This window comes from Silene latifolia, chromosome X (genome assembly GCF_048544455.1).
Source record: "Silene latifolia isolate original U9 population chromosome X, ASM4854445v1, whole genome shotgun sequence".
NCBI lineage: Eukaryota > Viridiplantae > Streptophyta > Magnoliopsida > Caryophyllales > Caryophyllaceae > Silene > Silene latifolia.
In genome coordinates, this window is record NC_133537.1 from 23777373 (window position 1) to 23795728 (window position 18356).

At 37.7% G+C, this 18356-nt stretch overlaps 2 protein-coding genes across 2 annotated transcripts; both read left to right on the forward strand.

Moving 5' to 3' along the window:
* Positions 1–16428: 16428 nt before the first annotated feature.
* Positions 16429–17433, forward strand: LOC141617041 (uncharacterized). Its single transcript, XM_074434211.1, has 2 exons — positions 16429–16749; positions 16864–17433. The coding sequence occupies exons 1-2, from the start codon at positions 16429–16431 to the stop codon at positions 17431–17433; spliced, it is 891 nt and encodes a 296-aa protein (XP_074290312.1).
* Positions 17434–17688: 255 nt separating this feature from the next.
* LOC141617043 (uncharacterized) lies at positions 17689–18294 on the forward strand. The gene has a single exon (XM_074434212.1). It carries the CDS (start codon positions 17689–17691, stop codon positions 18292–18294), a length of 606 nt encoding a protein of 201 aa, XP_074290313.1.
* Positions 18295–18356: the final 62 nt, after the last annotated feature.

Consider the following 18356-nt stretch of genomic DNA (forward strand, 5'->3'; position numbering starts at 1 on the left):
ACTACATATATCCTTAACCCACACGACTCCTAACCATCTCCCTCCATAATTCTTTACACATCTCAAGCTGTCACTATCCATATCCTTACTCTCAATCCTTTCATTTTCACGTTCCTTGGACTCACATCATCCATTGCCCACATTCACTTACTTTTACGTTACTCAACACACACTCATATCACTCATCTCATTTCATCTCAGAAAACATGCTCTATGTCTCAATTAAGCCATAACAATCTTCCTTTTCTTTTTCCACTATCTATTACAACCACGTATAACTCATGTCCTCCCACCGAACTCATACTCACCACAGGTGTCACTCACTACACCACAAGATTGGGTAACTTACGCGTCAAGACCAACATACATGTAAAACAATGCATAAAGAAGCAAAATAATAACTTTGAATTAAACATAATATGCAACGAAGTCAAAAGATAAGCATATGACCCAAAACAAGGGTCACTAGATCGAGTACAGGCCACTCGATCGAGTAAGGGACTTACTCGATCGAGTAGGTCAAGATCAGAAGCACGTAAAACAAATCACCGGGGCTACTCGATCGAGTAACTAACGTACTCGATCGAGTGCCCCCTTACTCGATCGAGTACCGAGGATACTCGATCGAGTACCCCAATTCTCAAGACTGTCAGTTTTCGTAAACAGTCATAACTCACTCATTTCTTGGTCGTTTTGGGCGTGTGACCTATCGTTAGAATCGTAAAAGGACAAGCTATCACCTCCAATTGGAATCACATCAAAATCATTTATGAATCTCAAGTTATAACAGTTTAAAGACAACCTCTTTATAATCGAAAAACACAACTACTTGATTTTACTTCCAAACAACTTAAACAACAACCAAGCAAGCAAAACCAGTCCAAAACTCATAAAACCAGTATTCATAATCATATGTTACTATTTTCAAAAGCCAAACGACAACATTCATCATGCACATAACTTATCTAACTTGCCAATTATGACTTACCCACATGTTTTTATTCTATCACTTTTCGTAAACAAAATCACAAATACATGACATCAAGTCCCCTATTCACATGTTACTACCACGATGATTCATCTTTTCCACTAATTCATCCATCATACCACATATTTATCCACCATATTCGTTCAACATATTCACTCAAAGACATGTTCAATTCACACTCCCAACCTTCGTACTTTTACTCAACACGACAACAACAACATGTAGACTTACACATCGCTTTATATATATATAGACAAAACACTTTTCCCTTACATAACTATAACATGCCAAATTACATGTATCAATCATTATACTTTCATGCTTTACAATCCACCAACATATAATTCACGTCATCATCATCAATTCATGCAACATACTACTACATAGATACACACAGCACACAATATGCACATAACGATCCCGACACTTATCTCATGGTGACCGGTTCAAAATTGTAGGGCGAGTTCGCGACTTTAGGACGTCTCCTAAGTCTTTGCATTAGCTCCTACAACCTTTACCCCGGGTTCATTTTAATTGACTCCCTATGTTCATTAAGCTCATTGGTTACAGGTTTCAGGATCGTCGCTCTGATACCATTTGTAACACCCCCATACTCCAAGTGCCTTACCAGGACCACTCAGGTATGAAGACATTACCATCTCGGTCGCCCGAGGTATGATAATCAAATAGACAAAACAGAAACAACGTTTAATTATAAATGCTCTAGCGAAGAGTTACAATCCTCAAACCAAACTGAAAGTACAATACATTATTCCAAACTATCTGTTCTCAACTGAAATGTAAATAAATGCTAAACTACAAAATACGGCGGAAGACTCTATCGTCATGTCGTGGCCATCCCAGCTATCCCATTACTCATCTCTATACTGTTCAATATCTTGCTCACCATCCCGAATGGATCACCGCAGTTTACAAAACAACACGGGGTCGGTACTAATCACACAATCAATATAGATAACAATAATAAGATAAGCGATACAATGAACTGTCACACACACACACACACATACACACCACCAACTCCCATCACCTCAATATCACGATTGCATCCCCTTTGGACCGACCACGCCGATGGGGGACGCGGCCGTTCCCACCTAAGCCCCGCTCATCATACGAGCGATAACCCTGTCCCATTAATGTGCACATCCCCTTCCGTGGCGGGTTCCACGAAGGGCGAAACTAGGGCGTGAAGTCACTCCCGCAAGTGACCCCACTCAGCCGAGAACGCATCTCGAGAGCCATAGACAACCAATCACAATCACAATCACAATCACAATCATCATATCAAACAACTAACTACAAAGACATCACCAATATCCCATTATGGGACTAATGCGAGTAGGGAATCCTACAGGAAAGCATAATTATCGAGACGGTCTCTCTACATTTGTATAAAAAAAGGCTCTTCTACAAAACCTCCTCCTATCATACAAACATACAAACACTACCGAATCACAATCTACACAAAAACCCCCAAATCCCTAAATTAGGGTTTAACCAAATCAAAGAAAATACAATAAAAACTATATTAAAAGCTTACCCTCGACGCAAGGAATCCAACGACACGAAAAACGACAAGAACCGACCGTCTGAACTCCGGAAATTGCTAAGAATGCGATTAGGAAGATGAAGTGGTTGCTTTCTCTCTTAAACAGAGTTTTAGGTTTTGTAAAAGTGGTTTAGAATAATGACGACGAAGCTTAAATACCTTAATCGCATAATTAACAAAACCCGAGAAAACTCCCGTAAACCTGGGACACTCGATCGAGTACCCAAGGTACTCGATCAGTACCCCTACTCGATCGAGTGCCTAAGGCTACTTGATAGAGTACCCCCTTACTCTATCAAGTACCTAAGGCTACTTGATAGAGTACCCCTACTACTCTATCAGTACCTAAGGCTACTTGATAGAGTACCCCCCTTACTCTATCGAGTACCTAAGGCTACTTGATAGAGTACCCTACAGGTCAGAAACATTTCTAAAACGCAACTTACCCTTACTCGACAGAGTAAGGCCTACTCGATAGAGTACCACAAGACTTATAAATACGGAGTATTACACAAACTCTAGCCAGCCAATCATTACCGATATGTGTGGACCAGTTGACTATATATATGTAATGTATCATCCCTTTTGTATTCTTGGTATGAGATTTAATAATGATATTTAAATCATGTGATCGCACTATTGTTGAGGACACATTTCTCAACAGTTAGAGGTAGAGGATGTGCTGTACAGCCCCAAACTATCTGGGGAGAAAAGCTCTTTATTGTTTTAATATTTCATCAAAAAACAAGACAAATTTCTAAGTAGTGAAGTTGGATGTGTGAGAGTAAGGAGACACTTACAGTAGAGTTAAAATTTGTCGAACTGATTTAGATTGCAGGACTTTTATTGTGGATAGATAACTTGAAGTGCTCTAAGCTGTTAGTTTCTATCTACTGTTGAGTTGTGTATTTGTGTTGTTTTGTTTTTGTAAGAGTATTTTTCTTTTTTAAATGTAACAAGTGCTGTATTGTGTGTGTTTTTATTTTTTATTTTTTCCTCTCTTTCTCGTTTCCCTTTTTTTTTTATGTATTTTTGTCTTATTTGTGTTTAAAGACAATTACCACATTTTATTCTTAGATCTAAAAAAATATATAGTAGATTATTGAAAAATAATCATATTGTCATATTTTTTATTATTAGATCTAATAAATATATTTATTTTCAGATTTACATTCGTATTCTATACATTTTTGCCAGATTTACACTCCTAATTCTTTAAATTTACACTTGTATTTCCTCACATTTACACTCGTTTTTATTTAAATTTACATTTGTATCTCCTCACATTTACACTCGTATTTCTTTTAAATTTACACTTGTATCTCCTCACATTTACACTCGTATTTCTTTAAATTTACACTCATATTTCTTAACATTTACAGTTGTATTTCTTAACATTTACAGTCGTATTTCTTAACATTTACACTCGTATTTCTTTACATTTACACTTGTATTTCTTTACCAAAGTTGTACTACATGGTGGTTGATATGATTTGACTAAAAAATAAAATCTTTGTGGATATTTACACTCATAATTCTTTAAATTTACACTTGTATTTCCTCACATTTACACTCGTTTTATTTAAATTTACACTCGTATTTCTTTACATTTACACTCGTTAAAATTATATAAATTTGCACTCACATTTTTTGTGGATATGAGTTGGTGGGGAAGGACGATGATGGTGGCGTTTTTTGGTAGTCGGACTAAAGTTTTACTCGTAAAGGACAAAATTACACTTATAAAGGACTAAAGTTACACTCGTAAAGGACAAAAGTGTTACTCGTAAAACATCACATTTACACTGTAAAATGTTAAAATTATATAAATTCAAAATTTCCGTCACAAAAAATCAAATTTACACTCTTAAAATGTTACATTTACACTCGTAAAATATCACATTTACACTTGTAAAATGTTAAAATTATATAAATTCAAAATTTCCGTCACAAAAAATCAAATTTACACTCTAAAAATGTTACATTTACATTCGTAAAACATCACATTTACACTTGTAAAATGTTAAAATTATATAAATTCAAAATTTCCGTCACAAAAAAACAAATTTACACTCTAAAAATGTTACATTTACACTCGTAAAACATCACATTTACACTTGTAAAATGTTAAAATTATATAAATTCAAAATTTCCGTCACAAAAAATCAAATTTACACTCTTAAAATGTTACATTTACACTCGTAAAACATCACAATTACACTTGTAAAATGTTAAAATTATATAAATTCAAAATTTTCGTCACAAAAAAACAAATTTACACTCTTAAAATGTTACATTTACACTCGTAAAACATCACATTTACACTTGTAAAATGTTAAAATTATATAAATTCAAAATTTCCGTCACAAAAAAACAAATTTACACTCTTAAAATGTTACATTTACACTCGTAAAACATCACATTTACACTTGTAAAATGTTAAAATTATATAAATTCAAAATTTCCGTCACAAAAAATCAAATTTACACTCTTAAAATGTTACATTTACACTTGTAAAACATCACATTTACACTTGTAAAACTCATACAACATTACATTTACACTTCAAATCTAAAACTCAAAAAATGATTAATTAAGGGCTAGAGAGAGAAAGAAAAATTAATTAGTGTATAGAAATTTGATTAGTGGTAATTTTTTTGGGTAATTTTCAATCTCAACCACCCATCTCAATCCAACCATCCACATTTTTTTCCTTTTCTTTTTAATAGCCCTTAATCAAATTCATCTCAACCATCCAATGAGTCTATCCAATGGCCCTTAGAAGGACTTATGGACTCAATTGAGAAGGATGACTCATTAGAACTCCCCTCTCTCTCTCTCTCTCTCTCTCTCTCTCTCTATATATATATATATATATATATATATATATATATATATATATATATATATATATATATATATATATAAGGGTTCTCATAAGGCCCTTACATCTTATAAGTCCCTAAGTCCTTATAAGGACCTTAGGATGGAAGGGATGGAGGGATGAGATTACATCTCATTCAAGAGTCACAAATGAACCTCCCTAATCTCCCTCCCTAATCCTGTATAACTTCTCCTAATCTTGTATAACTCTTTCACCATTCTAATCTCCCAACTCACTTTCCCATCCTCTCTCATTTCTCACATTCACTTTTTCTCTCTCATTTTCTTCCCACCCTCTCTAAACAAAAAAAAAAAAATCAAACTGAAACAAAAAAAAACCCAAACTAAAAAAAAAAAAAAAAAAAAAACCACTCCACCACACACCACACCCGACCCACCTGCTGCCCACCATCACCCCACCACACACCACACCCGACCCACAACCCGACAACCCCACTACCCTTGCACAACCCGACGAACACCCCCGCACAACCACCCACAACCCCTGCCACCTCCTCTCTTTTACTCTGAACCGCCGCCGCCTTTTCTCCACCACCACCGCCTCCCTCCTCCGCACATCTTAGATCTCCGTGGTTTTTTTTTTTTTTTTTTTCAGATCTTGATGGTGAAGGTTGTGATGGTTTTTATTGGTTTTTGTTGATGATGTTGTTGTGTTTTCATTTTTGTGTTTTCATTTTTTGTGTTTTCATTTGTTTTCAGATCTTGATGGTGAAGGTTGTGAAGGTCGTTGATGATGTTATTGATGTTGTTGTGTTTTCAAATTTTTTTTTTGTTTTTTTTTTATTATTTATATCAGATCTCGTCTCGTTTTTTATTTGCTCTCCACCACCCGTCTCCCTCGTCATTTTCTTTTTTCTGAATTACTTTTTTTTTTTGTTGTTGGTTGGTGTTAATGTTTTTTTTTTTTTTTGTTGTTATTGTTAAATTAAGGCTGATGGTTGTTTTTTTTTTGTTTTTGTTAGTTGGTGTTATTGTTTTGTCTTTTTTCAGATTTCGATCTAATTTTTCTGTTTTATTTTTGTTTTTTTTTTTGTTTTTCAGTTAAGGTTTTTTTTTTATTTTGGTTTAATTTTGACTTGTTTTTGTTTTTGTTTTCGTTTTTTGTTTTTTTATTAAAGTTCACTATTTACGACTAAAGTTATACCCTTAAAACATTAAAGTTATACTATTTACGACTAAAGTTATACCCTTAAAACATTAAAGTTATACTATTTACGAATAAAGTTATACCTTAAAACATTAAAGTTATACTATTTACGATTAAAGTTACACTATTAACATCTAAAGTTATACATTGTATAAATTGAAGTTACACAACCATTCAAGTTTGTTTTGTTTGATTTTTTTGTTTGGTTTGGTTTTGGTTTTTTTGATTTTTTTTTTTTTTTTGTTATTTGGTTTTTTTTTTTACTTATTGGTTAATTTTTTATTATTGTTATTGAAGTTTTTTTATTGTACTTTTTTGACTTATTGGTTTATTTTTATTCACAATTTATAATGTGTAACTTCACTGACAATATGAGTAACTTTACTATCATCTTCTTATGTGTTGGTTCAAATCTGAATTTATATTCCTAAAGTTATACAATTTTGAACTAAAGTTATACAAATTTGGACTAAAGTTATACAAAAAATGAGTGAAGTTATACTATGCAACTTCACTGACTAATTTGTGTAAGTTATACAATTTTGGACTAAATTTATACAAATTTGGACTAAAATTATACAAAAAATGACTGAAGTTATACTATTATGGAATAAAGTTATACAATTTTGGGCTAAAGTTACACAAATTTGGACTAAAGTTATACAAAAAATGACTGAAGTTATACAAATAATGACTAAAGTTATACAAATAAGGACTAAAGTTATACAAAAACTGACTAAAGTTATACAAATATGGACTAAAGTTATACAAATAAGGACTAAAGTTATAGAAAAACTAACTAAAGTTATACAAATAAGGACTAGAGTTATACAAATAAGGACTAAAGTTATACAAAAATGGGCTAAAGTTGTACAAAAATTGACTATAGTTATACAAAAAATGACTAAAGTCATTGAAATTACACACATTTCTACTGGAGTTATACATTCGTTGAGTAGAAGTTATTCATATCGTTACTAGAGTTATACATTCATTGAGTAGAAGTTCAACACATTCCTAATGTAGATATTTATATAACTTTAGTCCATTTTTGTATAACGTTAGTCCATTTTTGTATAACTTTAGTCCTTATTTGTATAACTTTAGTCCATATTTGTATAACTTTAGTCAGTTTTTGTATAATTTTAGTCCTTATTTGTATAACTTCAGTCCATATTTGTATAACTTTAGGCAATTTTTATATAACTTTAGACCATTTTTGTATAACTTTAGTCCATAACAGTATAACTTTAGGCAATTTTTGTATAACTTTAGTCCATTTTTGTAAAACTTTAGTCCATAACAGTATAACTTTTGCCCATAACTGTATAACTTTAGTCATTTTATATCATTTTTATATAAAAATGTGAAATATAAGATTAAAATCAACAAATTATAAGAATTTTTATATACCTAAGATTACAATAACAAATTTTATGAAAAATATTTTAGTAGATCTTAGATGAAAAAAGTATCTCACAAAAAAAAAACGAGATTTAATACCCGAAATCTTAAAAAAAACGTATAACAAGAAGAGATTTGAGAAAATAAATAAAAAAACGAGAACTAACAAAATAAAAGAAAATTAAAAGAAAATAAAAGACAACAAAAAAAATGAATGGAAAAAACAACTCAAAACATAAAAATTAACATCAAAACGAAAAAAAAAAAAACGAAAAAAAATACCGAGGTGGCGGTGGTGGTGGGTGGTGAGTTGGTGTTCGGTGGGGTGGTGGTGAATGAAGATGAGAGGAGTGGGTGATTTATTTGGGTTTTGGTTTTTTGGGGTTTTGGGTTTTTTTTAAAGAGGAGAGAAAAGAGTGGGATGTAGAGAGAGGAGAGGATGATTGTGATAATGAATTAATGAATGATGGATGAATGATTACTGAAGGAGATGATTAAGTTAAGGAGACCATTAGAGGAGATTCATTTCTAGCCATTCAATGAGATGACCCATCCCTCCATTCACTCCATCCAATGGCCTATATGAAGACTTATGGACTTATATGTATATATGGGACTTAGTTGATCTCTTCTATATATATATATATATATATATATATATATATATATAAAGAGTCAAGATCTGGTGAGAACGATCACTCGGTAAAAACAGTGAGAACGACCCTCCTCCCTTGAATGAGAATAATAGGCTGAGATTACACCCACAGCTCACCCTACATCTCTCATCTCATCCTCACAATCAAAACTAACACTGCGTACAACCATGACAACAGCCAACCGTCGTCGGCAGCCACCACAACCAACGCCGGCGACATCACCATCTTCCTCAGAAATTAACGACAACGTCACAGACCACCTCAAACGACTCTCGAACGACGCCGACGATATCATGAGGCACCCTGGACAGCCCCAATCCACCACCGATCTGTCGTCGTCCTTACCACCATCAACACTGCGCTGGCCCTCTATGGCGTGTCTTTCCGGCAACCAACAACCTCCTTCCATCTTGTCCTTTACATCACACAAATGATGGACCCGATTTTCACAAACCCAACCAAAAACTCAATCTCCCTATCCTCTCTCAGCCACTTACTGACGGGTCGCCGACGTTGGAGTTCCGATAGCCACGACCAACATTGACCCGACAACTCCTCGCCCTCTTAATTGAGTTATTTAGCTATTTATTTCTTATACTCTGTAACTTTTTGGTCGTATATTTTGTTTTTCTCCCTTCCACATCAATTGTTGGACTTTTGTAAATGACGCCCTTACCTGGTTGTTGTTTTTCGTCCCTTGTTTAAAGTAGAGCGAAATGAGAGTACTGAGTAAGTAATACTCCGTATGTTGGATGTGAATTAAAATTTGTGAATGCTCACTGCTCACAGCATGATCAGCATCACGTGAAAAGCTTGTTGGTAGGCCAATTATTATACGTGTCACTCTAATACTTGATGAGTTTGCTACTACACTCGTTTTTACACTTTTGTTGGCCAATATGTTTTGTGAGACGTCACAAGTGAGATCACCTTATGATTTATTTATCAACTCATCTTTTTTAATAGAGTTTATTTAGTTAAGAAATTTTATTGATCCAAGTAGAAGTCAACTATGTAATGAGGAGTGTATTTGCTTTTAGATACATTAAAAATATTATTAGATACATAAATTATTTTATTAGATACATTAATTGATAATGAGAGAAAAAAATATCTAAGATAGGAAAAAATGTATCTGCGTTGTTAAAAAATGTACGTAGAATCCCGGTAAAAAAATGTACCTTTGTTAGTCCAAGGTGTATCTGAGATTTCATTTTAATAAAAAGTGTATCTGAGATATATTACTCCCTCCGATCCAGACAGATGTAAACATAAGCAAAAAGTGGTTATTTAAGAAAAGGTGGAAAAGTGAGGGGTAAAGTAGGAAATATTGATTGGGGCCACATGAGTTTAGGTGGATTAAATAAGTAGTTAGTGAGTTGGTGATTAGATTGTAAAGTTGTAAATAGGTAGTGGATGTAAGGGTAACTTAGTTATTTTTCATGTCAAATATGGTATGTTACCATTGGTGTGGTTCATCCATTTTAGGTAAGTGTTACCATCTGTCTGGATCGGAGGGAGTATTAGAACTATGAGAACATAATAGATACATTGAAATATATACTAAAATACACTTATTTATACCAAAACTCAAATACACTTTAGACTATTATAGGTACATTTTTTTATACAAATTCTAGATACATTTTCTAAAAATGTAGTTACATGTTTTTTCATCTTATTAATATTCACTTATAGCTACTAGATACATAGAAATATATTTCAGATACACAAAATATTACTCTAGGTACACAAATTTGTGATTTTGACAAAATATTACTCTAGGTACACAAATTTGTGATTTTGACAGACGTATATAACAAAAATTGGAATACACAAAAAACAGACTTAGTTGCACATAAGACAATTCTAGCTACACAAATCTTAAACCAACCATTTTCGTTCTACCACCCATACTCGTAAAATATAGTTTTTTTTGTTTTTAAATTTTAAAGTGGGGGCATAATGGTAACTTCATTTTATGTTCTAGAAAGCAGCAACAAAACTAAAGGGAACTGATACAAGTTACAACAACTCCGCTCAAAATGCATCACACAATGAAACGACAACGCAAGGCCATGACTCAAAACGCAGTTTCTCATTGATAAAACCCGACATAAATTGAATTACACGGGGGTGCTTATTTGATGGTTGAACTGGTACTGGCCGAGAAAAAAATGGATGATTGAAGGTGATTTGAACTCGGCGCCGCGGCGTGGTTGAAGGAGAAGCTCCTGGTCGACACTGTAGGCACGAAAATCTTGTATAAGTGCCACGCTGGAAGTCAAAAGTCAAAATGTTGTCACGTCGAAAGTCAAAGGTCAAAATATTGACCCGTCAAAAGAAATACAAAATAATGTAATTAATTTGGACAAAATTTAGATAAAGTAGTCCATTTTTAATTATTTTAGTCGGGTTCGACTCTCTAAAGTGATAAAATCCGACAAACGAGTCAAACTCACTAAATGGGTCAAATATATTCAAATGGGCCAAAATGACTACCAAGTCCATTATAGAAATGCCAAGACTACCAAATCCACCTAGGGTGTAAACCAAACCCTTTATGTTTTTCTATAAATAAGCATTAGCTCTCATTTTGAGGCTAATCAGAAAATTACAAAGAAAATCACACTACAAACAAAACCTCTCTACAAAGAAACCCTCTCTACAAAAAATCCTCTTCCAAGAGAAAGCTAGAGAAAATGAAATCTACTCTTCGATCCGACATCAAGCGTTCATCGCCGTCAACTGAAGAGAAGCAAATCAAATTCATCTAAGGAGAATCAAGTCTTCAAATCAAGACCCTCTTATTCATCCGAGTGCGGAAATCGAATTAGTAGGATAACTAGAAGATTGTACCCGAAATCTTTAAATTAATAAAATTATTATTTTGTCGAATTCTTTTGTGTTTTCTCTACTTGTTTGCAGATATACACAAATTTGTTGCTACAAATTTGGCACGCCCAGTGGGACATCTCTACTACTCATCTCTTTTTCCGCATAATCAAGATCCACAACAATTGTTTCAATGGCCTCCGGAAAGATCGCCGCCATGTCAAAGGGGATGACATCGAGATCTGACGGTGAAAGCTCAACCCGTCTCGGTGACTCTCTTGACAGATCGCTCAATGGTGTCTCTAGAAGGAGCCGGACCAGATCCATCCTCATCCGTTCTGCTGCAGCGAGACTCCGTTCTGCATCCGTGCCTACGAAGCCTCGCACATCCAACGTCACCGCCAATGCGTTCAAGGAGTCATATGGTGCCGGCGACTCTAGGCCATATGGACGTCCCGTGCTCGATTCTTTTTCTCATGTCCAAGTTGATGTGCTTCAATTTGTCTCATCATCGTTTCGGGAGAAGGTGTGCGACGCTTTTGGAAGGATGACTATTCACAACGGCCCGTTGTTTGAACGGTTCACCGAGAATGGTGGCCACAGTAGCACCGGTTCGTCTCCATCGTCACCTCGAAGGAGTAATCAGGAGATGTCGAGCCAACGGTCGTACTCCATGGTTGCACCCGTCATGGTTGTTGAAGGCGACAATATGGAGGAACAACTCAACAAAATGAAAGCTATTCTCGACGAACTCAGGAAAGAAAACGAAGAGAAAACGAAGCAGATCGCCGCCTTGACGAAAAAGTTGGAGAAGTTGCCCACCCCCTCGTTTCAAAGCAGTGATAGCGAAGATGTCTATGGCGAAGATGATGATCGTGACAAGGCTAAGTCATTTACGGCCAAAGACGTCCAAAAGATGATTGCGGAGGCTTTCAAAAGTCAGTTCGATGGAAACTTTCACTCCGTCGACAAACACCGTTACGTCAAGCCATATAGTAAAAGGATTGATTATTTGAGGATGCCTATTGGCTACCAACCACCGAAGTTTCAGCAGTTTGATGGAAAGGGCAATCCAAAGCAACACATCGCCCATTTCGTTGAAACTTGTAACACTGCCGGTACTAGTGGTGATCTCCTTGTCAAGCAATTCGTTCGATCTCTGAAGGGTATTGCTTTTGATTGGTATACAAATCTAAGCGCAGAGTCAATCGACAGTTGGGACCAGATGGAAAAAGAGTTCCTTAATCGTTTCTACAGTACCAGACGTATCGTAAGCATGACGGAACTCACTAACACGAAGCAATGGAAGGACGAACCCGTTATCGACTACATCAGTAGGTGGCGCGCGTTAAGCCTCGAGTGCAAAGACCGTCTGTCAGAGACTTCTGCTATTGAAATGTGTATCCAAGGAATGAATCTGGAGCTAGTTTACATCCTCCAAGGCAACAAGCCAATAACATTCCAGGATTTAGCCACTCGAGCTCACGACATGGAGATTACTATCGCTAGCCATGGAGGACGACTTTTTACTCATTCAGAATCAAAGACGGAGAGAAAAGAGTATAAGAAAAACGACAAGGCGTCCAAGAGCACTTCAAAGGAGGTAATGGCAGTTTCTACTTCCAACCCGGTGAAAATCTCGGCGCGACCTAAAACAGAAAAAAAGGCGACAACCTATTCAAAGGATGCGCGGAAGACACGGCCAACTCTGAGAGAGCTTGAGCAAAAGAAATACCCTTTTCCAGATTCCGATCTAGCAGGAATGCTAGATGATCTGTTAGAAAAGAAGGTGATCGAGCTTCCCGAATCTAAACGACCAAGTGAAGCTGGACGCACGACCGATCCGAAGTATTGTCGATACCATAGGGTTGTGAGTCATCCATTGGAGAAATGCATAACCCTCAAGGAGAAAATCATGCGTTTGGCCGAAGAAGGAAAAATTCTCTTGGATCTAGATGATGTCGTTGAGTCCAGTTGCGTTGTAGCACAAGTGGTTGCCGAAAGTCATAAGCCACATTCTCATTCTACAAGCGAAGAATGTGCATGGATGATTCAGTTCGGAACTCTTGAGCCGGTAAGCATCGTCAACCCTACGGAGTTTAAGTCCATCGTATCGACAACTCCCGAGAATCAAAATCAAGAGGAAGACGACGAAGGGTGGACCCTCGTGACTAGGCGACGACAAAAGAAGCAAAATAGGCAAGAGTCAGCATCCCAATATCGAAGAATGACTCGCCAGCAAGTAACAAGAGCGTCATACGAAGATGATGGGAGGACCGTTTTGAAGTCTCCACAAGACGTAACACCGCCTAAGAAAGCCAAGTCGAAGTTACGTCAAGTTATGACATTAGGAGACTATTTCCCTAAGTCCTACTTTCCTAAAGTTTCGGTGAACACTGTATCTTCCGTCGTTATCGAGGAAGATCGTGATGAAGATGCCGCGAATAAAGAGTCCCCATCGGAGTTGGACAAGGATGCGAAGATTGATGCAATACTGGATGCGTTACCTTCACGCATGGGATGGCAACAAATGTTTCACTTTCCTGAAGAGATGCGTCAACAATTGTCTTTAGCGATTCTTCAACCCGACGCGTATGCTGACAAGCTTAAAGCTGCAGGAGAGCCGGCAGATCAATCGAGGAAATGTGTTGCTTGCAATGCCGCTCTCGCATTTACCGATGAAGATCTGTTACTGGGATCAAAGTTGACAATCGCCCTTTGTTTGTGTCAGGATACATTCGAGAAAAGAAGGTGGGTCGCATATTGGTGGACGGAGGCTCACCACAACATAATCTTGAAAGTCACTATGGAAGAGCTTGGGATTTCTGTAAATGAACTCGCCAAAAGTCGCTTGATGATTCAAGGCTTCAATCTCGGTGGGCAAAGAGCAATTGGCATGATTCGCGTCGAACTCGCGATGGGAGATATGTCGTCCACCACGCTTTTTCATGTGATCGACGCCAAAACGTCGTACAAGTTGTTGCTTGGTCGACCTTGGCTTCACGAAAACGGTGTCGTGGCGTCCACTCTACATCAATGCCTGAAATATTATAGAGATGGCGAAAGGAAGATAAATGGCGATGTGAAGCCGTTTTCAACGGTGGAGTCTTATTTTGCTGAAGCTCGATTCTACAAAGAGGTGACGCCAAGCGAGATATTGCCTTCAATGATCCTTTCAACAGGGACCAAAGTTCCGAAGAAGGTTGACGACATCAAAATTCCAGCCGCAAAAGAATTGATAGTGGTCGAACATCATGAAAGCGTCTTGATAAACACCAATCAAACAAATGTGAATTCGTCTACGAAGAAAGTTACTCCAACCATGCCGAAAGCAACGCCAATCTTTAAGTACGTGCCGAAATCAAAACGTAAAAATGGAGAGGCGCCTTTCACAGAGTATACACCGCGAGAAGAAGCATCTACGTCAACTAGAACAATCAATGAAGACAATCTTCAAACTTTGAAGGAGAAGGTCATTGTTCCGGTTACACGAACAGATTGCCTTGTGGCGAGTAAACAACCGTTGTCCGGATTTATGAAAGCCTTAAGGAAAGAGGAGCAAGCATTACCGAAGAGTAAACCAAGGGACGATTCGATCTTCAGCCGCATCGATAGCTCAAAGGTACAAAAGAGACGTCGACGAAAGCAGAAGAAGTCCTTGAAGACAAAAGTTGTAGTCGACCTAAGCAAAGATACCCATAGTGTCATTCCCTCGCGAATGAAACGTCATCTTGAAGTAGAAATAACTATGGATGGGTCACTGAAAACAAAAGGACACACTATCGTTTTCACAAATCCACAGAAGGAGTCGAGTCGTAGGAGAATCGCTCAGGATTTTGTTACGTCCAACCACGTAACGGCACAAGAGTGTCACGATTCGGATGATAATATAGAAGTTGGTAAAACTCCTAAAACTCTCGAAGATGGTGTCCAAGCAACAGTTGACGAATTGGAAGAAATCAACTTAGGCACAAGTGAAGAGCCACGACCCGTCTTTGTAAGTGCCCTTCTAACGGAGCAAGAGAAAACGGAGTATGTCAATCTTCTCTCTGAATATAAAGATGTGTTCGCCTGGAGCTACAAAGAAATGCCTGGCCTAAGTCCAAAGATCGCAGTTCATCGACTTGCCGTACGGAAAGGCGTTTCTCCAAAAAAACAACCACGAAGACGATTTCGGTCAGAAATGTTGCCAGAAATTAAAGCAGAAGTAAACAAATTGATTGATGTAGGCTTCATAAGAGAAGTCAAATATCCCACGTGGATTGCTAACATTGTCCCTGTGAGAAAGAAGAATGGACAACTTCGTATTTGCGTCGACTTTCGAGAATTGAATGATGCTTGACCAAAAGACGATTTTCCACTTCCTGTCACAGAGATCATGATCGATGCTACGACAGGACATGAAGCTTTGTCCTTCATGGATTGTACCGCTGGGTATAATCAAATCCAGATGGCGCCAGAAGATGAAGAAGTCACTGCGTTTCAAACACCTAAGGGCATATTTTGCTATAAAGTGATGCCCTTTGGGTTAAAGAATGCGGGAGCTACGTATCAACGAGCTATGCAAAAAAATTTCGACGATGTGCTGCATGACATTGTTGAGTGCTATGTCGATGATCGCGTTGTCAAATCCAAGAAAAGAGTTGATCATGTGAGAGATCTTCGAACAATTTTTGAAAGGCTACGAAAGTGTAAACTCAAGATGAATCCTTTAAAGTGCGCTTTCGGTGTTAGCTCGGGCAATTTTTTGGGCTTCATCGTCCGTCATCGAGGAATTGAGATAGACCAATCCAAAATCAAGGCGATACAAGACATGCCTGAGCCGTCTACACTCAAGGATCTTCGAAGCCTTTAAGGGCGTTTAGCTTACATTCGTCGATTCATTTCCAATTTGGCAGGACGATGTCATCCGTTCAGTCATCTAATGAAAAAAGACGCACCTTTCGAATGGGACGAATCTTGTCGCAAAGCTTTCGAAAACATCAAACAATACTTGTCAACTCCTCCAGTCATAGGCGCACCAATTCCGGGGAAGTCGATCATTCTGTACATTTCTGCCCAAGAACACTCCATGGGGGCATTGTGTGCCCAAGAGAATGAGGACGGTAAAGAAAGAGCCTTGTACTATCTGAGTCGCACACTTGTTGGGGCCGAACTAAAATATTCGCCCATCAAAAAGATGTGTTTAGCTCTTATCTTTGCTATCCAAAAGTTGCGTCACTACTTTCAAGCTCACACCGTGCATGTAATTTCCAAAGCCGATCCAATCAAACACATTCTGTCAAGGCCAGTGCTTTCGGGATGACTCGCCAAATGGGCCGTGCTCTTGAAGCAATATGACATAGTCTATGTGCCACAGAAAGCTGTTAAGGGACAAGCATTGGCGGATTTCTTAGCGGATCATCCAGTTCCGGGAGAGTGGAACTTCTCCGATGAACTCCCTGGAGAAGAAGTTTTCTACATCGACGTGCTTTCTTCTTGGCAGATGTACTTCGATGGAGCCGCTCGTCAGGATGGGGCAGGAGCCGGAGTCGTGTTCATTTCGCCAGAAAAACACCTCGTGCCATATTCATTCATACTGCCGGAATTGTACACAAACAACGCCGCCGAATATCAAGCTTTGATCATAAGCGTACAAATGGCTCTTGAAATGGGATGCAAAGATCTTAACATCTATGGTGATTCCAAGTTGATAATTAATCAATTGCTTGGTGAATACGAAGTGAAAGAGGATAGTCTTGTGCCATATCACAAACTAGCTTCCCGCTTGTTGCAAAATTTTGATTCGTTCTTCCTAGATCATGTGCCAAGGAGTGCCAAAAAGATGGCTGACGCTCTCGAAAATCTCGCAGCCACTTTGGCACTGGGGGCAAGTGTTCCTACTACAGTTCCAATTTGTAAAAGATGGGTTGTGCTACCAGAAGCATAAGATGACGATTTAGCAGAAAATGACGATTCAACAGAAGATGTGAATGCGATTTCAGTTTATGTCGTCGACAAAGAAGATTGGCGACAACCAATCATTAACTACTTGGAGCATAATAAGTTGCCAAGTGATCCGAGGTATAAGATGGAAGTGCGACGTCGTTCTTCTCGTTTCATCTACTACAAAGGGACATTGTATCGCTGATCATTCAATGGACTTTGGCTACGATGTCTTGATGAAGATGAAGGTCTGTACGCCATGGAGGAAGCTCATGCTGGTATATGTGGTGCTCACCAATCGGGAACAAAGTTGTGCGACCGAATCAAAAGAATGGGCTATTACTGGCCTACGATGGTGCAAGACTGCATGGATTACGCAAAGAAGTGTGACGCATGCCAGTTTCATGGAAATTTTATCCATCAACCGCCGGAGGTTCTCCACCCCACTGTCGCATCATGGCCTTTTGAAGATTGGGGACTCGATGTAGTTGGACCTTTGCCAAATAAGTCGTCCGCTGGACATCTATACATCTTAGCCGGAACTGATTATTTTTCGAAATGGACTGAAGCTGTTCCCCTTCGAGAAGTGAAAAAGGAGAATGTCGTGGATTTCGTGCGAACACAAATTATATATCGATACGGCGTCCCAAGGTACATCATTACCGATAATGGCAAACCTTTCTTCAACAATTTCATGGATGCCTTGATTGAAAAGTTCAAGTTCGCGCAACACAAATCCTCAATGTATAATGCGCCAGCCAATGGTCTCGCCGAAGCCTTCAACAAAACTCTATGCAATCTGTTGAAGAAAATGGTTTCAAAATCAAAGCGTGATTGGCATGAGAGGCTTGGAGAAGCACTCTGAGCGTATCGCACCACGTATAGAACTCCTACCCAGTCAACGCCTTATGCCTTGGTTTTCGGAGT